Below are 25,127 nucleotides of genomic sequence, written 5' to 3'. Positions count from 1 at the left end.
AACCATTTTTTAAGGTGGGGTGGGATTCTTTTTGTGTAGTACTCTTTTTGTTAGAGTCTGAAGTGTTGCATGAATACATTGCCTCCAAGTTAAGCCTGACGGCTCTGTGCCAAGCTACCAGAGGGTTGAGCACAGATTAATTTAGGGTTGGTTTGTGCCTCACCCTGACAGGGATTGTGGTTGCTGCTTAACGAGTGCTCAAACCCCAACGAACCCCATTCAACCAACAACCCAATTTTCCTAAACACACAAATATATATTGAGAAATATGTATGTGGCCTAAGAGCCAGGGCTGCGGATTGTGAATCAACATCCTTTGATTCTGGGGAAATCACTTAATCTACCATGCTTATAATAAAATGAATCTCACCTTGTGTAATGTAATCTGATGCTCCGGAAAACTCGCCAATGCCATTGGGCTGTGTTTAGAATATATACAAATTATATGGATGTATTTTACACATCGCAAAATGCACCACTGGGTCTCGTTTTTACTCAAACATGGATATAAGGCCTTACCTCCTACTTTGCAGCAGAAGGGTTTTTTCCAAATTTGTGAAAATTCACTAGTTTCAATACCAAGATTTTTCAGAAGCCTTATGAATTTAGTGAACAAATGCCACAAGCCAGCACCCCAGCCAGCAATGTTCTAGCTCCAGACTCCAGTGCAGTTCACCATCTGCTACTTTTATGGGCAGATTAATATCTTGGCCACAGTCAATAAAGACATATCAAAGGGCATTGACAAGGTTTTGCCTTTACAAACAATTGCTGTGAGAGAAATACAAAATTGGAGAGTATGTTTTTTTGGTATTTCACATCAATCTGAAAGCATATCTATTTCAATGTTTTTTTATCACTGCACCTCATGCCCATTAAAGGTGGGAGAGTCACAAACACTGGTTGTTCTAAAGACTGAGTCATGGTTAAAAAGAGTTTGAAAAACACTGCCCTAGTTTATGAATCAGAAATATACAGTGCAGGTGCAACATGATGACCATGAAGTCTGCAGCTTTAAGTTATCAAGTCAGAACTGAAATGTGGAGAATAAAGTGCCATGGCACACTAGCACACACTGTACAAAAAGTGTTACAAAATGGATTGCCATAGAAGTAACTCACCTTGACGAATTTTACTTATACAGGACACACCAATTATTATTTTGCCCAAAACAAAACAGCCCCATGTCATGCCTCCCATAACACCAGCTGGCTTCCAACTCCCCGGTCCTCACTGACTCAAGTAGCTGAACAGGTTAGCAAGACGGTGAGAGGCTAGTCTGGATGAAGGGTGGCATGCAACCACTAGCACAAGGATCACTATGGTAACCCATAGACCACCTCCTCCAGACTCATGGGAGGATTATAACACATAGTGAAATGGACGTATGGTGGTTAAAGGAACCACCACTAGAGCCCAAAAATAACAACTCCAGTGGGTAAAAACCCTTGGAAACAAGTAAAGTCAACACAAAGGAGCAAAGAGCTGGCCAGGGGCCTCAGAATCAAGGTAAAGTGGATGGAGAAAGATCTTCACCAAGGAGTTAAAAGACTGATTTACTACACCAACCCCACCAAACTGCCAGGTAGTTCCATATTATGAATAACATTTATCAACTACAAGACTAACTATTTATGTAAAAATTACTTCTGCCTATCATACCCTTATGTGAAGTTGTTTAATAATGAACAGATTTCTTGTAAACACACCATTGCAACACAAACTCCCTTCTGAATCGCCTGCAACACCAAAACAGAGAGCTCTGGAGAAGATAACACTACAATAAAGTGGTGAGACTAGTTTTTAGGAACTCTGAAAAAGAAGAAGCAAGGAGCTCAAAAATAATCCAAAGAGGAAGGGTGACAATAGCCCTGATGTTGAAACTCAGGGTTTGCTAAGGCAGAGGCTGCGAGTAAACTGAAAAGGAAATCTGAATTTGCAGGCATCACAAAAACTGTGTTAAGACTGAATATGAATATACAGCAATAGGATAATCACCGCAAACAGCAACCTCCACAGTTTCTGCGTCCCAAAGAAGAAAGGTGCAGCAGAACCACCAAGTGTTGCTGCCGGTAACAAGGAGTGACCCCTTTAACTTGCTACAGTAGTCAGGAAGGATTCGGATTAATCTTCATCCTTATTCCCTCCAAAGCCCTTCCTTGGTTTGCGGAAGGGAGTCGTCTCACTAACGTTCTTGCTGCCAATGCCTTTAGAGAGGTGCCGACTGCTTTCCACAAACCAAGGTACAGTGAGGGGAAAGAGAACTAGTTTTTACCACAAACCATCAAGTCCCATTTTACTTAAACATATTGCCGGCTAACTTATCTGAAGGAGAATAAAATACTTAAAGGTGGTTACTGGCCCGGATGGCAAGGTCAGAGGGTTCTCTCAGTGGGACATATGTATCTACCTCCTTATACTACTGCTTCTTCTCCCCCGACGCCATCTTGTAAATTTACTGATATTGTGCAGGCAAAGGAGATCGGGGTTTGCTTTAGCATAGAGGCCCTTGACCGGGGATAGGGCCCCATAGTAAAGGAGACCTTTTTCCCCTTGAGGCGGCAGAAGTCATGGCTCCAAACATAATGCCAACTTCTCCTGCTTCCCACTCCTGGGGGCTAGACAGCCTGCTGCTGCAAGGAAGCAAAAGCTCAGTGGAGATCAGTAAGCAAGTCAGAGTCGGTCATAATGTAACAATGTCACAACCAAATAATAGCTGATGGGGGGGGGGGGGGGACAGTTTCAATTATCACAACCCTAATGAGTCATTCATCTTCTTAAACCTGCTCTAAAGAACCAACATCCTGCAACCAAATCTACTACAAACCGGTTCAACTTTAATACAAAGCATCCACAGCGCAAAGCTACCGACTGATCTCACACCTCGCTGCCAACGCTTCTCACCGAGACACGCACCGTCTCACCAATCACACCAGGTGGGGAGTTTAAGCACTGTACTGCATCACGGTTGTTCAGTATACGCACATGATGGTCAGTTTACCCTCCTTTGAAGTCCAAATCACAGACCGTAATCTCTTCCTGGAGAACACACTGACAACCCGAATGGAAAATGAAAACTTGATAAAGATCACATCAGCACAATTCTCATCCAAACACCTTCTCCTTTCAGGTCACTACATCTATTATGCAAAATATTTGCACATTTCCTGAAAAATATTAATTCATATCTTTATTATTATTTTTTTACAGTTATGTCGATACTTTACCAGCAGATTAACCTCAAAATGATCCAGAGCACAGCTACATACACTACTCACAAAACTTCTGACAACAGCCGTGGATTTGCTAATCTCTTAGGCATGTGAAACTGCAAAAGCTTTTACATCACAAAACCCACACAGACTACCTCCATACTTTGAGTCTTATGCGAGTTCCTTACCTCCACACTACGTAAATACTACCCTAACTATTCCAATGTTTTTTATTCGATGTCCGCCTGAGTGCTCTGCCACACAACATCCTATTTTGTACTCAAACACCATGTTGAAATCCCATGTAAAAATGTCATCCCTGTAGTCTGCATCCTTGTCTCCAGTTGCTGAGAAACTCTGCTCACCATAAGATATCGAAATCACTCTTAATTTGGTTGTGACAATAGTAGCACACACAAAGATTGCTAAAAGAAAAATTACTTTCAAAACTTAATCCACTATATTGCCTAACCAATTTCAAGTTATGTTTAAACAAATCTTATAAAAACGATGACCTTACACAAATGTGCATGGGAAAAAAAAATAAACACAAACACGCACAGATTTTTTTTCCCCACATTGTATGTAGAGAGAGGAGAGCAGTCCCCTGATATGTCTACATACACTAAGGGGGCCCTTTAATCTTCTACTCCATCAGGAGAAAACACAAACCACTAACATTAAACGAGAAGGGGAGTACATTTATGTAAATTAAATTATTGACCGCTCTGGATAAAATAAATCCTTCATATCAAAAACAATATAAAGCAGGAAGCTAATAGCACTCACACAATAAGAAAGACAGCAATATTTATGGTTTGTTTTAGCCAAGTGTTGAATGGTTGACGGCCATAACATATCCGTCTGATAAGGAAGACAGAAGAAGCACCCACCATGGTCGCCAATTTCAAAGCGCTCAGAGTGTACCCTTGTATCGAGGATCTCAAGAGGCCCAGACAGCCACCGTGGCTGTACGCATATGGTCTTAGGAAGGAAATGGTCAAAAAACGCTCACCAAGTCCAATAGTTTTTGGTTCTGTATATTATGGCGAGTGGAGTTCTCCTGATTTTTTTTTGGTAAATTCTTCCCTCCTTGGTGCCTGGTCATTAGGCTAATACTCTTTACTATATTTTAAAGTCCTCCTTCTCTCCTAATTCTATTTCACTACAACCATCACCTTACTAATCCAAGTCCTTAAAACCACACATCCAGCTGAAACCTACAATTCTCACATAGAAGAAAGACAAGACTCCTAACTTCATCACTGCGTAGGATGAAAATGTAGACAGCTGTGCAAAAATTACATTTGCGTTCGGCATTGTGTGGGCGGATATTATATAACCACATGGACTAGGCTTGCTAAAAGTAAAGTGTAAAATAGTAAGGTAGATCCTCAGCCCAATTACAGAAGACAATACAAGGGAACCAGCATATTTAAACCTGTGCAAGCAGCGATACCACCTCCCCAGGATGCCGAACCAGCTTAGGGAGGTTTATTATTTATTTATTATCCATTCATTCTTTTACATTGCCAACCGCACGACAGAGTAGGTTCTTTGCACCAGAGAAACGGAATGCAGGTTTACTCTACAAAAAAAACACTAGTAGGCAAAAATCTGCTAAGTAAATAGTTAAGGTATGAAAATTTACAACATTCAAGGAAAAGAACACAAATGTGCAATTCTTTTCAGGTTACAAAATCTATTGTAGAATTCTTTACCAAGGTTGGAAGCTCATGGGACACATTCTTTTCATGGCTGGATCATCAGGAAATTGGGTTAAAGCTGAGCAAAGAATATCTTTTGTAATATTAATCAATCCCTCTATGCTACCCAAGTAAGAATTAAACAAGCCACAACGAATGATGACAACAGGAAACAGTGAAGGGTTTGTCTGTAATAGGACTAGCAGCGGTAAGTTAATGGAAAGTACCATGCCGGAAATTATTATTTGTGGCCTACCAGCGTGTCTTCTACTCCCTGAACTGCTGGTTCATTCATAAGAGACAAGAGAAAAGCATGGGGTGATCTCAAATGATGGCAGAGGTTTGAACAGAACGTGGTTTAAAAAACATAAAATGAAAAAAAAGTAACTGATGACAAGAAAGTAAAAAAAATGGTTACTCAAAGTGTAGAAAAACAATTATATGCAGCAACCCCTCTGCAATCAGAGCAACGTGCAGAATGGAAATTGAGGTTCTGACGCCACCAATAAGAAGAGAGGGGTCCAAGAGTTGAGACAAAAAGGCAAAAAAAAAAAAAAAAAAGAGCAACCTCTCAGAACCAAAGTGAAAGGCAGGAGAAGACCACTAAGGACGATATTTCACAACACCAGACATAAAAACACAAAATGAGTCCACTAAGGACTTATTTCTTGTTTCCCAAGTCTTGTGTTTTGAAACAAAGAGAATGTATACAATACCACAGAATTTGCCATAATAATAGTTATATGCATATATGCTTATGAAGATTTACTGCATCCGCTTTGTGCTGCACTGCCATATTAAGGTGTTGCGTGGTGTCGCATAAGGTGTCAATATATAGTCCGAAACGTTTATATCCACAAACTGAAGACACAAGCACTCTGGGAGGTCGAACCGTCATTTATTATCCAACTATCACCAGCCCTTGCAACGCGTTTCAGCAATGATGGCCTCGCTCACACATATATGATTAGGAGGATGTAGCCTTACGGCTAGAGCGGTCTACCTCGAAGCTGGAGAACCCGGTTCGAGTCTCGGCAACGACATGCAACATTCTGTGATTCTGAGAAAATCACTTAATCTCCCCGTGCCTAACAAAAATTAATGTGTCCATCTGTAATGAAACTGGTGCTTGTGTAAAGCGCTCTGATACCGGATGTCTCAGGTCTAATTCATGCTATATGAAACGCTTATAAAAAATAAAGTATTTTTTTTAATCTTCCCTATATTATAATGTGGTTGTAGTTCTACATATTTGGGGTTGATATCTTTCACTAAATAATGTTTTGCAAAGTTGGCACATGGTCTACATAAATTCGTTGTTGTGTCACCTAGGGTACATGTAATTTTTCCTGACAAATTAAGGCAAGTCAGCCAAAAGCCATAAATACTATGTAGCAAAGCTGTGGAATTATGCAGCGCGAACATCTAAGTAAAGCTATAGGGAAGAAGGTAGTTGTAGGTAATACTGTGCACATTCATTTATAGAAAGGGAAATTAATATCAGTGACAGCCAACTTACAGATTTAGGCCCTTATTAAGGAGTACGACAGTCCTCAGGGGCGCTGTATTTGTGGTGGCAGTCCAACCACCGCCACACTGCAGGTCCGCCCGCAGTACTCAGAGTGTGGTGGTCAAACGGCCACGAGACCGCTGGCTCAGCCGGCATTAAGGATCCCGCTAGGCTGGTGGTCTGCAACCGGCATGAATATGCTGGCCAGGGGCGTAACACAGGCCCCGCATCCCCCGCAGTGCGGGGAGGGGCCCCAAGCTCCAGGGGGCCCCCTCATCACTGCACTTCGGCCGGGGCGCTCCTATTAGACTCCGGAGGGGGTCCCTTCACGTACCTTGTAGGGGGGCCCCCTCACTTATCGTTACGCCACTGATGCTGGCAGTGCCGCTGCCGGCACAGACTAGCTTATTACAAGTTGCCTTTTCACTGCCCTTTTCATGGCAGTCAGGGCCCCATGAAAAGGATGTGGAGAGGCAAGAAAGGAGGCCCTAACAGGGCTCCTGCTGGATCTGGGCCACGGGAAGCATGCAGAGGGGTACATGTTGTTCCCCCTGCAATTGCACCCCTGTACCTGCACGGTGTGGCATGCATGCCACACCGTGCAGGAACATGTAGTCGGTGCTGTCACGGCGGCAGGCTGCATGTAAGGCTCTCCTATGACCCTAACAACCCACCGATGGGAGACCGCTGCAGCCCCGCCCTGGATTAAACTCTGAATCTGGTGGGCAGGCGCACCACAGCCATGGCGGTCCTCCTGCAGACGGGGCAATGGCAGTGCTGCAGGAGGACCGCCGAACTCCTAATAAGGCCCTTAGAAGGGACATGAATAGGGGCTTAGCTACCACTGGTGTAGCAGATGCAGTGGCACCAGATCCCAAAGGGGCCCATTGATCACTCATTTTGGCTGCATTTTATCACCCAAACAACAGTCAAAAGGGACAGTTTCCTTGCTTGCACCAGGGCCCATGACATCCTTGCTACGCTATTGGACAGGAAACATGCACCGTAAAGGCAGTCTTTTACACCCTTAGGGCCTAAAAGGAAATGAGAAGTAAAATAACAGTTCCTCACTGGACTTAAAACATTATACGCATAAAATCTTTCAAATTACATTACCTTTTCAGTAGAACAAGAATGCTGATACAAATGAACATGGAGAATAGGTTTTGTCCTACACAGGCCTGCACATTCTGTTACCAGTGCCACATACTAAAGTGTCTAAAACTGGGTGCCATTGGGTTATGCGTTCTACAGCAAGTTGTTTTAAACAGCTTCTTGAGATAGAATCATTCAGGATTAGCAGCAATATGCACCCTATGGCGCAATGTAGATCATGAAAGAGACCTGGCGACATTCCTGGACCCACTGTACACTCACTTGTTCAAGGATAAGGTACTGGGGAGTAGGAAAATCTTGTCTGCTTCTATCGGTAGACCAGTATGACCAGGCAGACTTGGGATGGCAGTCGCCTAGAACTTTAGAGTCCTCTGCTGCACCTATAGTAGCAATTATGGTTCAACGATACAAGCCAAACTGCAGTTGTGGCATTCTGATTTGCAATTCCATTACTTTTGCACTTAAGTGGCTGGATACTGCATAGTTAATCTATACTAATTCTACAGTACTATGCCAACAGCAGAGAATCAATATTACATTCATGCAAAACCAGTGGTAAATTTGGAGGTTTGTTCATTGGCATTTTAAAGGCTGCAGTAACACGATTCCGAGTGGCATTGTATTTCACAGATCATACCAATAGTGGGTTGCTAAAAGGCCCTGGTTCAGGAATACTATATACATGCAAAGGACTCACTTGGTCAAAAAATACAATGATTCACAGCCAGTGTGGAAGAACTGTTTGAGGTTTAACGTTGCCAATCCTCCTTGACTTTCTAAAACCGCATTTCTTCACCAAAATGTAGGCACTGGATATTTACATTAAAATACATTTTGATGAGAAAGGACAAATCTTATTTCCACACAACTTGCATTGTTGCATCTGTAGCAATGTATTTTGTTTACATAGCACTGTAAGTAACCGGTGTTCCCGTTACCCAATTTAATGTTACTTAATTTACCAACCTGATTATGATGGAAGGCAGAGTCGGCCTTGGATGGATTTGAACACTTTGTTGCAGGTCACAGGACGTGTCTGCATCAAGGATTTTGTTATATCCTACTAATGCGTGTTTGCATGTACTCCAGCCCTGCTGCCCCTAGCTGCACAGCCAGAGTGTGAGTTGATAACGGAATGTTGGAGTGCCTGTGATGCGTGGAATGCCTGGGTGTTTGAGTGGATGAGTGTTGTCAGTTAGAGATGGGCTGAGCAGCTAGGCAGGCTGCTCCTGGTGGGGCTGGTACCACACTAGGCTGGCTGGAGTCAAGACAGATGTACCTTGGACTGAGAGATAATAAAGAAGACTTAAATATACATCCTGGCTCCTGGTATCTACCTTCATAGGACACAACATATTTAACCAAAGGAATGTGTAAAATTGGGGAAAAAAAATAACTGTTTACATAATAAAGTAGTTTAAAACTAGTTACAACATTGGGAATCATTTGAGAAAATAAGAGGTCATGAAAAACAAGCGAGAGACAGTTTTTCAATTAATGAAGAAGACAGAGAGGGAGTTAAGAAATGAGTTGCAAAGTTCAGAATCATCGAGGAACAAGGAATAAATGCATATGAATGTTCATGGAGGGGCGAATGCCACGCAAGAAGGTTAATGAGGGGATACATGATAGAGAAAATTCTGGAATATATTTGAAGACACTGAAGAGGGAGCAACATTTAAAACAGAAGAGGAACACAGCAAATCAAAATCGCAGGGAATCAAGAACGTTAGTAGAACAGCCCTAAGTGTGAGGAAAGATGTGAGGAGCAATCAGAAGGCTGGGTTTCAAAAACATTGTACTAGTAAAATTAAAACATGTGAGCGGACTAAGAAAAAGTAAGTTGATAAAGACTAACTCAACTGAGGTACCACGATTACAAATTTAAACGGACAAAGGCAGAGGAGGGGATTTACAAATAGGCTAAAAAACGGAAATCTAAGAATGGAATGGTGTGTCTCGAGAGGGCATGCACCATAAATGATTCATTCAACACTGCTTTCATCTTTCTGTGAAGAGAGAAAGAGAAATCTAACTTTTTGTTTTTATCGTCAGCAGACAAGTGGCAGATCACTGGAAAAATGCAAGCGGGACTGAGGTGAAAGTGTGGGAGAATCATGCCAAAGAAAGCCACAGGAGCGACCTGATTTAACGAGAAACCAAGCAGCAGAGACGAGGAGCAGGTTGTTAAATCCGATTAACAGCAGGAAATGAGTGAAGAAAAAAAGAATCCGATAAGCTTTATAAACTGAGGTAGCCTGTGACTGAAGTGAATAAAGTGGTTTCTCTGGATGGGGCACCGCAAGAAAACCAACGCTGGAAAAGTACCAGATGCTTGGGGAGTTTGCAGAGAAAAGAATCTACAGATCTGTGATTTTATAGAATCCACAGATCCATGATCTTGGAGGAATGAGGAGGGACGGGTTTAGTGTATAAGGTTTTCAGAAGGGGAACAACAAGATGTCAGGAAGTTTCGAAACTAAGTCAAGGTGATTACAAAAAATTAATTACAATTATCCATAAAATAAGGACCTCGAAACTTCAATCTACACAAGCGGACACAGCCGACAAAACCACAGTAATTATGTCAAACTGAATTAAAATAATTAGTTAGCGGCCTGGTTAGTCCTACAATCTTTCTTGCTCTAGCTTTCTACTTCCCCGTGTCTCCCCGCATGTGTCACCAACATGGCTCTATTTCACACACTTTCCCTTCCTCTCCAACTTCCTCAACAGACTTCCTCACACTTCCACTCCAACTCCTACACTCACCCTACGCTGCTTCCTTTCTGCTCACATTCTCGCCCACTTCATCGCTACAGTCTCACTAGCTCTTTCTCACACTCCTATCCATTTTCTAATGTTTCCTTTTTCCATCACTTTCCCTCCATCTCTCGGTCTCTGTTGCCCACTTCTATTGCTATGTTGACTTCTGACACTTACTATGCCAGCCCTGCTTGCACTCCCACTTTTCACTCAATGTTTCACTCTCTGCCTTTTCCTCCTCTCGCACTCAGCACGGCAAAAGGCGGAGTTCTGCAAAACTGAATTTGGAAAAACACCATTCGTGGCAATAATTCCTTTGCAGAAGCCACAGGTAGTACCGGGCAATAAACCAGCTTATTTTTTTTTTTTTACCCTTACATGCCTCAGCACTGGGCACGGCGAGCTGAAGATAGAGCACGAGCTGCTGCAGATTTATGCTAAAACCAAGAGCATATTAATAAGTCTCCGATGGGCTTCGCGCTCTCACCAATGCCCTGGTGTCAAGGGTTCTTTGGAGATGCTGAAAGAAAGGGAGTGGCAGAGCTGGCCGGCGAGACTGGGAAGGGTTTAGTTCTGCAGAGTAAATACAAGTGAAGCACAAAGTCATCTCAAAATGATGAGAACCAGAACCTCACTGAAATGCAAGAGTTTCCTTTATTTCCTGTGAGTGGAATAGGGAGTGTTGCTGCTGCTTTCCAGTTTCTGGGCGCCTTGTACGGATTCCCTGGCAGCTCTTACACCTCTCTTCTACTGATGGAACAGGAAAGAGCTCTGTAATGCACGCCCTTAATGATTTCCTGAGCAGTGGACACCACTCTCTGCAGGACACAACTGAGGGTGAACTAAGCTTCCAATGCACAATCTAACAACTGTTAACTACAACGGGCTACACAATATTACCACATGTACTTCAATTTTAATGTTTATATTAGAACAGCCTTGGTGTATCACTGCACTCCAGATCAACATCCCATCCCCCTGGTTCGCACCCCCTAAGCAATCGTACTGCCACCTTTATTAACTGGACGATAATAGAGGATATTCTGATAATTTAAGAACGGATTCACGGTATGTTGAGAAAAGAGTCTTCTGCTATGTTCTTGTGCGCCCGAGATGTGCTGTCGGGCTGTGATTGGTGGGGGGGGCCTCCGCTGACGCTCCCCCTACGGAAGCCATGAAGTATGACTGCAGGAATGCCTGAACATGGAGAGTTGAAGGGGGATGGCCGTGAGGTGACCCTCAGAGCGCTCACATGGAATGTGCGGGGATTGAACGACTTTCGCAAATTGCGCAAAGTACTGAATTACTTCAATAGGCACAACATAGACTTTGCACTCATGCAGGAGTCTCACCTCCCACTCACTAGTAAATTGCTCTCCCACAGGGGTCTGTCTGGTTGCAGCTTGGCGGCAGGCTTTACTTCACACGCTAGAGGGGTGGTCACATGGGTGAACCCGCGATCCAAACTGTCGCTGCAGAAGCTGCCCGCTGACCCGGACGGACGCTACTTGATCGCTCGGTGTATCGGCAAAGGTCATGACCTCATTGTGGTCAATGTTTATGGTCCCAACTAGAATACCCCGGAGTTCTACTCCGCACTCGCTGCACAGTGCAGGCATCACGCCCAGGCACGCATGGTGTGGGGGGGCGACTTCAACTTCGTATTTGACCCGACTTTGGACCGCTACTCGGGGCGGGTCCGCCGACCGGCGGCGGCCGCTGTGTACATGCAGGCGGAGTTGACCAAACTGGACATGGTTGATGTCTGGCGACATAGAAGCCCCGAAAAGGCGGGTTACACGCATTACTCGGCATATCACGATGTGCATACCAGAATTGACTACTGGCTGGCGTCCCGGACGCTCCTAGCGGCTGTCAAGCGATGCGAGGTTCTACCTCGTACTCTGTCGGATCACTCCCCCCTTCTCATGGTATTTGCTGCCCCGGGCACACGATTGCCGCCGTTCACGTGGCGGATGCCGCCCTACTCCCTGCTGGACGAGGCCTACCGGGGGGAATTGGCGGACGAGATAGACGCTTTCTTCGCGGCTAATCTGGGGACCGTCCAGAGCTTCCAAACGGTATGGGACGCGTTTAAGGCCTACATTCGCGGCGTGGCCATGGCCAAGCACTCCGGTGTTCTCAAATCCATACGGCAGCGTATGAGAACTTGACGCAACTGGCTCAGTTGGAGGAGCGACACAGGGGGTCCACGGACCCAGAGGTGGCCGCCCAGATTCAGACACTAGTCTCAGACTTCAACAGCGAGGCAGACAGGGAAGTGCAGCACATGGGCAAATACGCCACAGCTCGCACCTATGGGGAGAGCGAACGCCCGGGCTCCCTATTAGCGGGGATACTCCGTAGCACCAGGCGGCCCTTAGTCGTTGACGAGCTGGTGACTGCATCTGGGTCGGTGATTACCGACGAGACGGAGATAGTGGAAGAATTTCGGGGCTACTATGCCGGGCTGTACACAGCAAAATCCTCCCAAATGGAGGAGGAGATAGACGACTACCTCAGTTATATAAAAATGCCCTTCCTGTCAAATTCGCAGAGGGAATTCCTGGCGCTGCCGGTGCAAAAAGACGAAATCCTGGAAGCACTGGGGGGCATGAGGGCGGGCACTGCCCCGGGCGCGGATGGGCTAACGGTGGCGTTCTACAAGGCCTTTCAGGATAAACTTCTCCCACACATCATGACCCTTTTTGATGATATCTGCCAGGAGGGTAGCATGCCGGACTCGATGCGAGAGGCACTGCTCGTCACCATTCTGAAACCTGGGCGGCCCTCGAACCTGTGCGGCTCGTACAGACCGCTTTCCCTGATAAATGTTGACGCCAAGCTGTATGCAAAGGTCCTTGCTACGCGTCTGGCGTTGCTGGTGCTGGAGCTGGTGGCCCCGGAGCAGGCGGGGTTCATCCCGTCCAGGAACCTCACTTATAACATTCGCACAGTCCTTGGAGCCATGCAGCATGTGCACCCGGGAGGTAAGGCCTTGGTGATTTTCCTCGACATGGAGAAGGCGTTTGACTCTGTCGAGTGGCCCTTCATGGTGAGAGTTCTGAGGAAACTAGGGCTGGGAGAACCGTTCATGCAGATGGTGGGTGCACTATACTTCAGACCTACGGCCAGGCTGCGCATAGGGGACCGAGTCACGGACGCCTTCGCGGTCTCCAGGGGTACTCGGCAGGGGTGCCCCCTTTCTCCCCTCTTATACGCTCTGGTGGCGGAGCCGCTGGCGTGCGCTATGCGGGAGTATCATCAATTCGAAGGTATTAACTTCCCCTCCTATCGGATTTGCATTTCTACCTACGCGGACGATACGTTACTTTACGTCCGCAACCCGGAGGAGAATCTCTCCTCCGTGCTGAGAGAGGTAGTCCGGTTTGGGGCCCTCTCGGGCCTCCAGGTGAACTGGAATAAGTCGCTGGCGTTCCCACTGACCCCGCTCACAGTGCCGTTCACTATGGAATACCCCCTACAGTGGACAACTGACCCCGTCCGATACTTGGGGATCCAGCTGCACAAGGACCCGGAGGTCCTGCTCCGGGAAAACTACGGGGTAGCCTACTCCAAACTTGTTGATGACGTAGAGGTGTGGATCAAACTCCCTCTGTCGCTGATGGGCAGAGTGGCCATCATGAAAATGGTGGTTCTGCCGAGATTTTTGTTCCTCTTCGCGAACATCCCTATTGTACTCTCTAAGGCTTTCTTTGCGCAGTTGACCCAGACCCTGGTTCGGCTGGCCTTGGGTGGTAAGCAGCCCAGGGTGCAGTGGAGGGTCCTGACGCTCCCCTACGAGATGGGGGGACTTGGGGCCCCTGACCTGGAAAGGTATTATAGGATAGCGCAGGCGGCCCACCTACATACGTGGGTCCATGCCACCACGGATATACCGCACGTGCTGATGGAGCGGTTATTTGCGGAACCGCTTCCCCTCCCGGCAACTGTCTTCCAGCCGGTGGACCGCAGGGTGGGAACATTGGACTCCCTAAAGGCCACGAATCATGCATGGCATGCGATCCGGAGGGCGCAGGACTGCGATCTGCTGTATTCCCCACTGATGAGTGGAGTGGGCGATCTGGCTCCCCCCACTGAGGGACGCGGGGGTGAGACGAGCGCTGGGCGCCTTGGGCATCGCCAAACTGGCGGACCTGTTCCAGGATAGGGTGGTTAAAACGTGGGAACAGATCTGCTCGGCCCGGCCTGGGGCTACCCAGCTCCAGCGCTTCCAATTCCATAGGATCCGTGGCGCGCTGTCGGCCCTGCTGGGGCCGGGCCTGGAGGAACCGCCAGAGGTCCCGGAACTCACATACAGCCAAACTCGTTTCGACTCTCAAAAAACTTGGAGACAAGCACCGGGCGCCCGAGTGCTCGGCGGCAAGACGGGGGTGGCAGGCCGACCTACAAATGGAAATAATGGGCGAGATGTGGTCCTACTGCTGCTCTAGCACTAAAAGGGTGTCGTTAAACGGTAGGCACCGACTGATACACTTTAAGTTCCTGCAGCGGGTCTATTACACCCCAGAGAGACTGCACAGGTACGGGCTTCGCCCATCGGCAGAGTGCGAACGCTGCCATATCCCGGTGGCGGACTTCATACACATGGCCTGGCACTGTCCGGGTATAGCCCGGTTCTGGACAGCATTGTTCCTGGAACTGAGCCAGATACTAGAAAAGGACATACAGCCTAACCCGGCGCTGGCGTTGCTGGGTTTCTCCAGGCCACTCCCGCGGGCGCTCAGACGCCTGACGGATATAGCGCTTTTAACGGCTCGGCGCGTTGTGGCGTCGTGCTGGATGAGGGGGCCGCTCCCCACTAAAAAACGCTGGGTCAGAGATATGCTGTACTGCTGCACGCAAGCGGAGACGTATAGTGAATTGTTGCCCCCGAAGAGCCGTCCCAAAAACTTTTGGGGACTGTACAGAACATACCTGACGGCTGGGGAAGCTGAGGGGGCGAGCCGGGGAGCGCCACAGGACGATGGACCTGATGCGCACAGCGAGGCGGAGGCAGGTGTGATACTGGAGCGCACGCTGGTAGACGCATGACTGGATGGTGGGTTGGCGTGACGCTCAGGAGGCGAGCCGGTGGGCTGAGTGTGTTGCGGGGCATTACCCGGAGGGGCGTGGCATGCTTTGAGTGGAATCGAGGGGGAGATGGAGGGTGGCTGCAGAGTGGACGGCGAACCGAGAGTGGAGCACTGCTTTGCCTGCTTACAGCCGGATGCAGGGACGGCGGATAGGACAGTACGCAGATGCGAGAGTGATGAGACGACGTGCGCGGGGTGGGATGGGAGGAGGGGCGTTGGGACTTGTTTTACAGAAACTCAGGGACTGGCTCAGGTTAGCTGGTGAAGGAGGTTACTGGTGGAACCGCCCCACATACATGATGGTCTGTAGCGGGGTCTGAGGGCTGGTGCTGCCACTGATATTTGCAGTAATGGCAATGGGATTCCTTGTGGGTAGATCCCCTTGAAGCGCCGCCGGTCCTCCGGGATGTCGGCTAAATGGCCGTGTACCTGTAAACTGCACCTCCCTCTTCCCCCCCCCCCCCACCTCCTGCGGATCAGGGGGGGTAACACATGGCTATGTGACTTCCTGCTGTGCTGACCCGTATGTTTACTTTTTGTCAAATAAAGGTTTTTGAAACAAAAAAAAATAAAAAATTTAAGAACGGATTAAGCCCCCGGTAAGATACATTTTGGAGCCCCCCCCGCGTTTGGAGCATCTTTTAATTTATTACCCCATGTCCCCTCATGCAAGTCCTCAGAAGGCCAAAACTTATTGAATTAGATGTTATAACTGTAGAAACAGGTCCACGCAAAAATAGTTAATAGCTCAAACTCTGTGGTGTCCGCCAGCCGAACTGTGCCAAAAGAAAGCTGGAGCCAGCATTGAGGAAGTCACTTTTTTTAAGCTTGAATCTATATTTTTTATGTGGATGTCAACTCCCAAGGGTGATAATAAAGACATATGCACATATCGATTGCAATTTTAGCTTTTAATCACAAATCTATCTCCCTTCACTACCGGCGCTCTTGCTGTAGAATTTAATATTAAACAGCTGCTCCGACAGTATCTGGCCATTTCCTTGATTATATAATCTAAACTTTCTCATAATTTTTCTTCTGCCTGGGCCCTCTTTACCTCTGTGCACTGCTCTAGCTGCACAGTTACCTATGACCCTGACGAGTAGGAGAAATGGGGCAGAGCAGGATACAGGAGATGGAGAGAGACAAAGAGAATAGTGTAGTGAGACGTGAAATAGAGGTAGAAGGGGATACATATAAAGATGAAGTCCAGAAATTTGCGAGGTTGGGAGAGAAGTTAAGTAAATAAAGAAAGGCGAGGATGCCACAAGGAAAGATAAAGAGAGAAACAAAAAGGAACATATAGGCAGAGAAAATGAGGTAGAGAAATAAGTAAGGTCTCTAGCATGCTGGAGATCGTGATAGGGAGAAAGAAATGTATAGAGAGGCAGATGAGTAAAAAAAAAAAAAGCAGTGGGGAAGAGACAGGCAGAGTTGAGGTTGAACGGTAGGAAGAGAAATGTGGTGACGAACAAAAAAGAAAGCGGAGAGGCACAAGTGAAAAAGAGAAGGAGGTGAGCTTTATTAAGAAGTAGGGAGTTGTGAAACAGAAAAGGAGGAGGCTGAATGAGATAGTTAAGGTGGAGAGAGAGAGAGAGAGAGAGAGAGAGAGAGAGAGAGAGAGACAGAGAGAGAGAGAGAGACAGAGAGAGAGAGAGAGACAGAGAGAGAGAGAGAGACAGAGAGAGAGAGAGAAACAGAGAGAGAGAGAGAAACAGAGAGAGAGAGAGAAACAGAGAGAGAGAGAGAAACAGAGAGAGAGAGAGAAACAGAGAGAGAGAGAGAAACAGAGAGAGAGAGAGAAACAGAGAGAGAGAGAGAGAAACAGAGAGAGAGAAACAGAGAGAGAGAAACAGAGAGAGAGAAACAGAGAGAGAGAAACAGAGAGAGAGAAACAGGGAAACAGAGAGAGAAACAGAGAGAGAAACAGAGAGAGAAACAGAGAGAGAAACAGAGAGAGAAACAGAGAGAGAAACAGAGAGAGAAACAGAGAGAGAAACAGAGAGAGAAACAGAGAGAGAAACAGAGAGAGAAACAGAGAGAGAAACAGAGAGAGAAACAGAGAGAGAAACAGAGAGAGAAACAGAGAGAGAAACAGAGAGAGAAACAGAGAGAGAAACAGAGAGAGAAACAGAGAGAGAAACAGAGAGAGAAACAGAGAGAGAAACAGAGAGAGAAACAGAGAGAGAAACAGAGAGAGAAACAGAGAGAGAAACAGAGACAGAGAGGAGTTTATGATCGAGAAAAAGGGGCAGATGCGGAAATCGAGGTTGCCAGAAAAGAGTAAGATATTTCGAGGAGATAGAAAGGAACAGAGATAGAAGGGTGGAAAGGTGAGGTAGCAAACTGATGGTGAGGTAAACCTATTGGTTAGGTAGTTAGTGACTAGTGAGATAGGGTGAGGTAGTGAGGGAGATGTGACGTAGAAAGAGCAATGAGATACAAAGGAGAGGGAGTGGTGAGGCAGAGAAAGGGCTGAGAGATTGGTAAGGTTGAAGAGAAAACTTAGGTAAAGCTAGAAATTAGGTTATGTGAGGAATGAGTAAGATGATGGAGAGATACAGAGTTGCCGGAGGGAAAAATCCATTGAGGCCAAAGAGAAGGGATGAGGTAGAGAGACTAAAGACAGATGAGGGCATCTAGAGCAGGCTTCTCCAAGTAGCTTGCGAGTTAGGGGTAGCACTCAACCTACCCGTGAGTAGCTATGCTGTGTGCAGCCCGGCCTGCTAAATTAGAAGCCTAGGCTTGGATGGATTAATATATGTATACATAAAATTAGAAAATGAGTATTCGAGATGAAAATGAGTATTTTCATAGCCCAGAATGTCCAAAATATATTTAAAACTAGAAAATGTTACATCATGCAGCATTGGGGGATATATTACTAACATTGTCACCTTGGTACTATTACCTTGGTGCCAGGGGCATTGCAGCTGTGGCTTTTATGAATTACCCTTGTAGAGGCATTCCAAATTGGCAAATCATTTTATACCTTACTGCTGGTAATCCTGCAATGAGGCGATCACGGCTGGTGATCTTGCATAGGGAGGCCACTAGAATAATCTATTCTGATGTGTACGGATTTCATAATATTAGTAGCTTGGGATGATTTTCACTGAACATAAGAGACTCTTATTGCTGAAAAGGTTGGAGATCTAGAGTGATGGATAAAGATGTAGGAACAGAGTGGCAGGACACAGCCATAAAAGAGAAGTAGAGAGAGACCATGACGAACACGCTATATATTGAGCGGGAAGTGTGAAAGACAAAGGTGAGGTACAAAGATCTGAGCCAGTGAATCGAGGTATTGAGAGAGACAGAGAAAGGATTAGATTAGAAAACATATGGGGAGAGAAATGACAAAGATTATTTGTCAATTTAATCACCACCAACTACCTGAGAACGCGATGGCTAAGGCTGTACAAGCTAGGCATGCACACTGAGGGGCAGATTTATTATTTTTTAGCACAACACGGCACAGCAACCAGAGATGCTGCGCAAGGCGGAGAAAGCATCACAGAGCCATATTTATTAACAAGCATTGGCAAAGCCAATAGATTTTTGCATACGCGAGACCTTTTAGTTTGGTCAATGCTTTTTTCATATTGCACAGCAGCGCTAGCTGTGCAACATGGCTTAAAGTAAAGGGAAAAAAGGTATGATGCAGGTAGCGTTAACCGTGTCTAGTGCCTTGCTTTAGTTTAAGCCATGTTGCACAGCAGCCTGCGTTGCTGCGCAATGACTTAGAACAGTGTGGAGGGTTTGGAGAAGGGGCAAGCAACATGAGGGAGAAGGGAGGGGGAGAAAAAGAACAGCAGCAGGACAAGGGGGTGGTTGAGAAACAGAAAAAACAGTGGGAGGAGGGTGGGGTGCGAAAACAAAACATACAGCAGGAGGTAAAAATGGACAGCAGGAGGAGGGCAGGTGTGGGGAGAGGGACTGTAGGCATATGAAATTTATAAGAGTGCATAGATAAAAAAAATATATAAAAAAATAGACCTGCAGCCAGTTAAACACTGGACGCAGACAGGGAGCTATACTTGATTCATGCTCTACGGCAGGGAAACACAAAAAGCCCAAGAATGAAGGCTGAGGTGAGGAGGAAGCCCTGACCAATAAGAAGCAAGGAAATGTGTGACGTGGAGGCCAATGGTAAGTAATGGGCGGGCTCCAAGCTCAATTTAAGTAGGTCTTTTTACTTTGCTTACAAAAGATTTTGCAAGTACTGTGCTGGGCGAAACCTAAAAATGGTCTGCTTCTGCTCACTACCACTGCGCTGGTGCTCAAACAGCCTGTCTAGCACCCCCAAATACCCGTTGCACCATAGTGAAGAGGTGTGTGTATGCTGTCTAGCATAGGATTTATATTGGAACCATACCCTTCCGGTACAAAATCCTGTGTCTATACAAATTCTGAAACATTCGCACATTGTATGGCGAAATAAAAACTTTTCTTCATGTTAATGCCTGTGGGCGTTATTTATTTATTTTATTTTTTTTTAACAAGATGCCCAGTGTGAGCATCTTAGATCAGGCATGTGTGAAAAAACTAAAGGTGCTTCCACTAATACACCCAAAGCACATCCCTTTGACGCAAACGGACGCAAAGCACCATTTTCGCAGAGAAAAGAGCACCTTTCAAGAGCAAAATACCTTTTGGACTGGAAGGTAAATATCCTTGCAAGAGTTTGAGATGCTTTGCACCACTTTGCTCTGGTGCAAACCCTTAGTTAATCAGGCCCCAAGTTCTGTTACGCATGCTTAGGGACGAAGACACATTATTATTGCAAGAACTTCAGCCGAAGGTGGAAGTTCTGGGCAATGGCCCGCTTTGTCCGTGACCTTTAACGTATTTTCAGAGCCATACAAAACACAATCAGACAAACTATGTGGAAATGTATTCAATATAGACAAAGAGGCTAGTATGAGCACTCTATGATACTCAAAGTCAATGCAGCAGTCCAACAGTTAAAAGTCCTAAATAACCTAGAGCCAATAGTACTCCTCACAGCCAATAAACACATACATGCTTCCAATCCAATACTCAAAAATACCCTGATTAAAATAGATCAAAAAATGGAGTACAGTGTAAAAAACAATGTGGGAATCGCTGTGGGCAAACACCAAGGTTAAGTACAGGGGGAAACCTCTCTCCATAGACACATGGAAGAGGCTAGGAATCTCCAGCGCAGCTTGAAGAGGGGGGGAAGCCCCACCACCTTCACCATGTTAAAAACGAAGCATAAACTACCAGACATAGAACTGTACAACTTCCTAAAAAACCGAACTCCCTGACAAAAGCGAAATTAGGAAAGCACAAGCCATCAATCATTAAATACATGACGAATCTCAACAGAATAGGCCATCAGGTATCACATCTCTACAAGCTACTACGCCCCAGCTCCACCAAAGTTAATGACAAAACAGCCCCATACTGGGAAAAACAACTCGACACCACACTCAGCGAGAGAGAACTCTATCTCCTCTGGGCCTCCCCCTCACAAAACAAAATCTCCCCAGTACTAGCACAGACAAAATTCTGGCTACTACACAAAACTTACTGGACTCCGGCTCGCCCGGCGGCGCTGGGCCTCAGGGAAAATTACCTGTGCTGGAACTGCGACAAAGAAAAGGGGGGCCTAGCACACCTTATCTATTATTGTCCCAAAGTTAAAAGATTCTGGGAGAAAATATTCACCTTCATAAATAAAGCGTTGGGGTGCACACTAAAGCCAGATCTCTCTACCATTACCACCGCGTTCATGACAGCAGAGCTAGACTCACAACACGACAGAGACCTATTCGATCTCTTACCGACAGCAGCAGTGAAAATAGTACTCACCAAATGGAAAGATACAGCCAAGGCAACTTTCAAGGGTTGGCTCAACTGGGTGACGTATCTCGGAGGCGCAGACAGCACTGCCCTGCAGAACTCACCATGGAGACAAACCTCCAGGGGAATGTGGGCTTCCTTGGATGAATTCCTGGACCCCTACGAGCCCCCGTGAGCAGACCTAGAAAAAGGGCCCAAATGGCCATAAACACCCTACAAGATCAGTACGCAAAAACGAATGAAGTAATCTTCTTGTATACTATGTCTTCTTTTCTCTCCCTTATTCTGTAGCCTTTCCCTTTTCACTCATTCTTATTCTCTTAGCAGGACAGTGGATAGGGGGGGACAGCCAAACATTTATACTGTGTAACTGTATCCTCAACAAACACAGCCAGTTTGGGCTGCCACCCTGTAACAACAAAGCGTTGATGACTATATGTGTAAAAATCAATAAAATATGTGACATTAAAAATAAAAAAGTTTTTAATAAAGTCAGAGGAACCGCAGACTAGCCAAAGATAGATCTCTTTAATCAGTAGGGTACCTGAGCAATCACGGCCTCCCTGGTTCCGTAGTATTTGTAGAAGAGATGATCAGTCTGGATGTAGAGCTGGCAGGTGTTTTTTTCAGCTTGAGCTGCACGCCGACTTCTTAAAATCTGTGGTCCTTCGTCATCGTGCTCTTCAAAAGGTTTCTGCCAAGGAACAGACGCAGAATTTTCACAAATTACGAAGAAGATGCTACCAGCGAGATTAAACTTGGTTCCCCCGTGGCCATGTTTTTCAAAAGCAAATACACTGCGGTTTGCTCATGCACATAATTGATTTGGAATTTGTACTTAATGCATCGCATGTAGAGGAATGGGTTGATAAGGGATGACTAAATTGGGCTTCAGGGAGAGAAGAAAACAGTGCAAAAAGCATCTGCTAAATTGGCAGAGATTTAAAGAGCGCTGTGCTAGCATGAATATTGCCTCGCAGCGCTTCCGGGTCCGGGCGCCAACACACCATGGTCAAGGCGTCCATCGCAGACCAGAGTTTGCTGGTTGTGGGCGCAGTTCATAGTAACAAAACAAAGATTCTGAGACAGGATAATGTCACATACTTTTCTGAATGATACATGGCAGAACCAGAAAGTCCACATGCTATGTGGCATAATGGACCTTCATAGGAAGCAGACTTGGGGGCCCTAGATCACTAGATCTACAAAACTTATGCTGTGTACAGTATATGGGCGACTTGGCCGAGTTACATCACACAAATGTGATTTAAATATTTAACAATTAAAAATCTACAACCAAGCCAGTCTGTTAAACCATCAATCATTGTGTGGCCCTTTAATGTTAAGTACTGGCCAATACATCTGCAGTATTTAAACAAGATTATGACTCTTGTCAATACATGTGCAGTTTTCTCCACAGAGCACACTGTGCTTAAAGAAATCTGTGTAAACCATGCAAGTCATCCACCCTGCAAAATGTATCAAAGTACCAGTCTGAATACCACAAAAGAAAAAAAAGAATCCCACCTACACCCCTCCCCATCAAGCACTGGCATGGACTACTGTTCTTTAGGACAGGAAGCTGTGTTTACCATTATACCCGACAGCTCACTAAATGTAATTTAAAAAGCAACAAATGAATTCATTTCGAGTGATTATAAAGATATCTTGTTTACTACAATAACAGCATTTGATCAGCTTTAATTAAAAAGACATTTTAACGTTCATTTAATTGTGATACTTTGACAACAGATTGCAAAATCTTCAAATATTTCTGGGCTGATTGATGACTTGTTTCCCTGCTTCGCTCAGAAAGATATATCGACAATAAGCAAGCACCCCTGCTGGGCTCAGAAGAATGATGCGGCTTGCGCTAAAGTGCAGTTCGTAAAATAAATATTTAATGCGTCACAGGCTCGGGCGTACCTGCGTCACGGGGTCTTGCGCGCCAGACATCTGGTACTTCTTCATCCTGTCAAACACGGAGTGGTCCGCGCAGCCCCCCTGCGGCCCGTACTTGTGCGGGTATTCTGAAAAGCAAACATGGCCATTATGACAACAAGATGTGCCCTTTCCCAAAATAAATTTAACCAAAATACGTATTACAGATAGAAGTAATTACACTTTAATTACACTTAAATATTTTTACATGTCAGCACCGTGAACACTAACACCCCGTGAGCTGCCCGTGTGATAAACGCGTCTCTTGACAGGGCTGTAAAACATTATAGACGTAAGAAAAACGTTTAATCCTGCAAGCACAGCGCGTCTTAGCATAGGTAACATTCATTCATTCTGAATAGTAAAGGGCCCTCTTCTCGTTGGAATTTAGTTAACAATTACTGTCGGCTTGCATCCTTGTTAAATTGCATAACCAGCTGCAGTCCGCTTTGCTTTGGAGTGGCACTCAATAAATAACCGTCAATGTTCACCCTCATGCATGTTCCACGCTGAGGAGGGGTCACTTTCCATGTTAGCGTGAAGTGCTACATTCAATCCAGGATAGCGAAGGGTACCGCCTGTCACCTGAAAGGGGTTCTGCAAATGGTGGCTCAGAGGAGGCCACTGCCATATTTTTTTTTTTTTTTTAGACAAGGGACTAAAAGAGCGCGTTTTTCTCTTTTCTGTAACACTTCTAAGTAGCATTTTTTTTTTGGCCATAGTGGATTCTGTATCCGATCTTTATTTGCACTGGTGAATTCAAACACAGCTGCAAAAACCACACACATCCTTACCCCTTAACACACCAGACATACCGCTTTCCTTCCATTTACCCCAAACTTTAAAGATATACTTTACCATACACTACACCACACTATTACCCTCTATTACACTCTACACTGCACAACAAACCTCCCAACACTACAGAACATACCCCACAAAATCACACTTAATAACAGACCAGGACATATCACACCAAATGTGCTTGGGTGATCATAAAGGACACTTAATTCTTAGTCCTAAATCAGCTGTAGGTATATGTATAGGTCACCTCACCCTCATATGTACAGGCCACCATCATATGGTTAGGCTACCTCACCCACTTATTGTAGCATGCCTCATCACACTGACCTGTCGACACCAAGGTAGAGGGCAAACACCTTGGTGGACTCAACCGAGGTCTGAGAGTTCAGTTAAAAATGACAGAATAACTGCAGGGGTCCAGAAAGATTAAAAATAACTTTGGGTATACTCCAATTGGAAATCCCCCTTTATTAACAGAGTACCCCAAAAATGATTAAAAAGGAGTTGTATAGATGGTTTTATGTGATATAATAAGCCCCTATCATTCATATCTTGCCTACATCTTTCGGCCATTTCTCATGCCCATATAGGTCTGCAGCCTTCATAAGGGTTATACTGATGTTGGTGTCCCTGCCCATAGTTCACTCACCCAAGCAACTCACCAAGGAATGTGAAGAACGAATTACGTTTTCTGTCATGGAACCTTTATATTGGTTTCTTGAGCGTAAAGGTCATGACCGGGGGCTCCTTATCATACACTCAAGGGAAGGGAGCCGTAAACAACCTACTGGTCCCTCGTCCGTCCTATGGTCTTGATGGGTTTCTGATGCTACAGAAACCCATAGAAGGGTCCATGATCCAATCGAACAGGTCAGAAAACACTATTCACATTCCCTAGTGTGACGCTTGGAATGAGTGAACTATAGGCAGGGATACCAACACCAGCACAACCCTGACCAAGGCACGGACCCGTAATGGCCAACACATGCAGGCGAGAGTCAAAAGACAATATGCGGAAAAAGCACAAAGGTGGCGAACCACAAGATGCAGACACACAAAGACACTTTTGCTTCATTAAAAAAAAATCTAGAGCCTCATTGTCAGAAAGGAAGCTGGGTGATGGGGCTGCATACCATCGGACAGA

The 25,127-nt window shown here is 45.7% G+C and overlaps 1 protein-coding gene across 1 annotated transcript in view; it reads right to left on the bottom strand.

Annotated features, from left to right (window-relative positions):
- Positions 1-25,127, bottom strand: part of ADAM10 (ADAM metallopeptidase domain 10) — a 508,880-nt gene that overhangs the window by 151,143 nt on the left and 332,610 nt on the right. Inside the window, exons 5-6 of the mRNA XM_085643752.1 lie at positions 23,165-23,268; positions 21,783-21,932 (exon numbers count right to left, since the gene is read on the bottom strand). Of these exons, the coding sequence (XP_085499878.1) occupies positions 21,783-21,932; positions 23,165-23,268 (254 nt within the window). The remainder of the gene's footprint in view (positions 1-21,782; positions 21,933-23,164; positions 23,269-25,127) is intronic.

The sequence above is a fragment of the Triturus cristatus genome, chromosome 3_1 (assembly GCF_964204655.1).
Source record: "Triturus cristatus chromosome 3_1, aTriCri1.1, whole genome shotgun sequence".
NCBI classification, from domain to species: domain Eukaryota; kingdom Metazoa; phylum Chordata; class Amphibia; order Caudata; family Salamandridae; genus Triturus; species Triturus cristatus.
The sequence above is the reverse complement of the archived record's forward strand: the minus strand, read 5'-3'. Positions and strand labels throughout refer to the sequence as shown.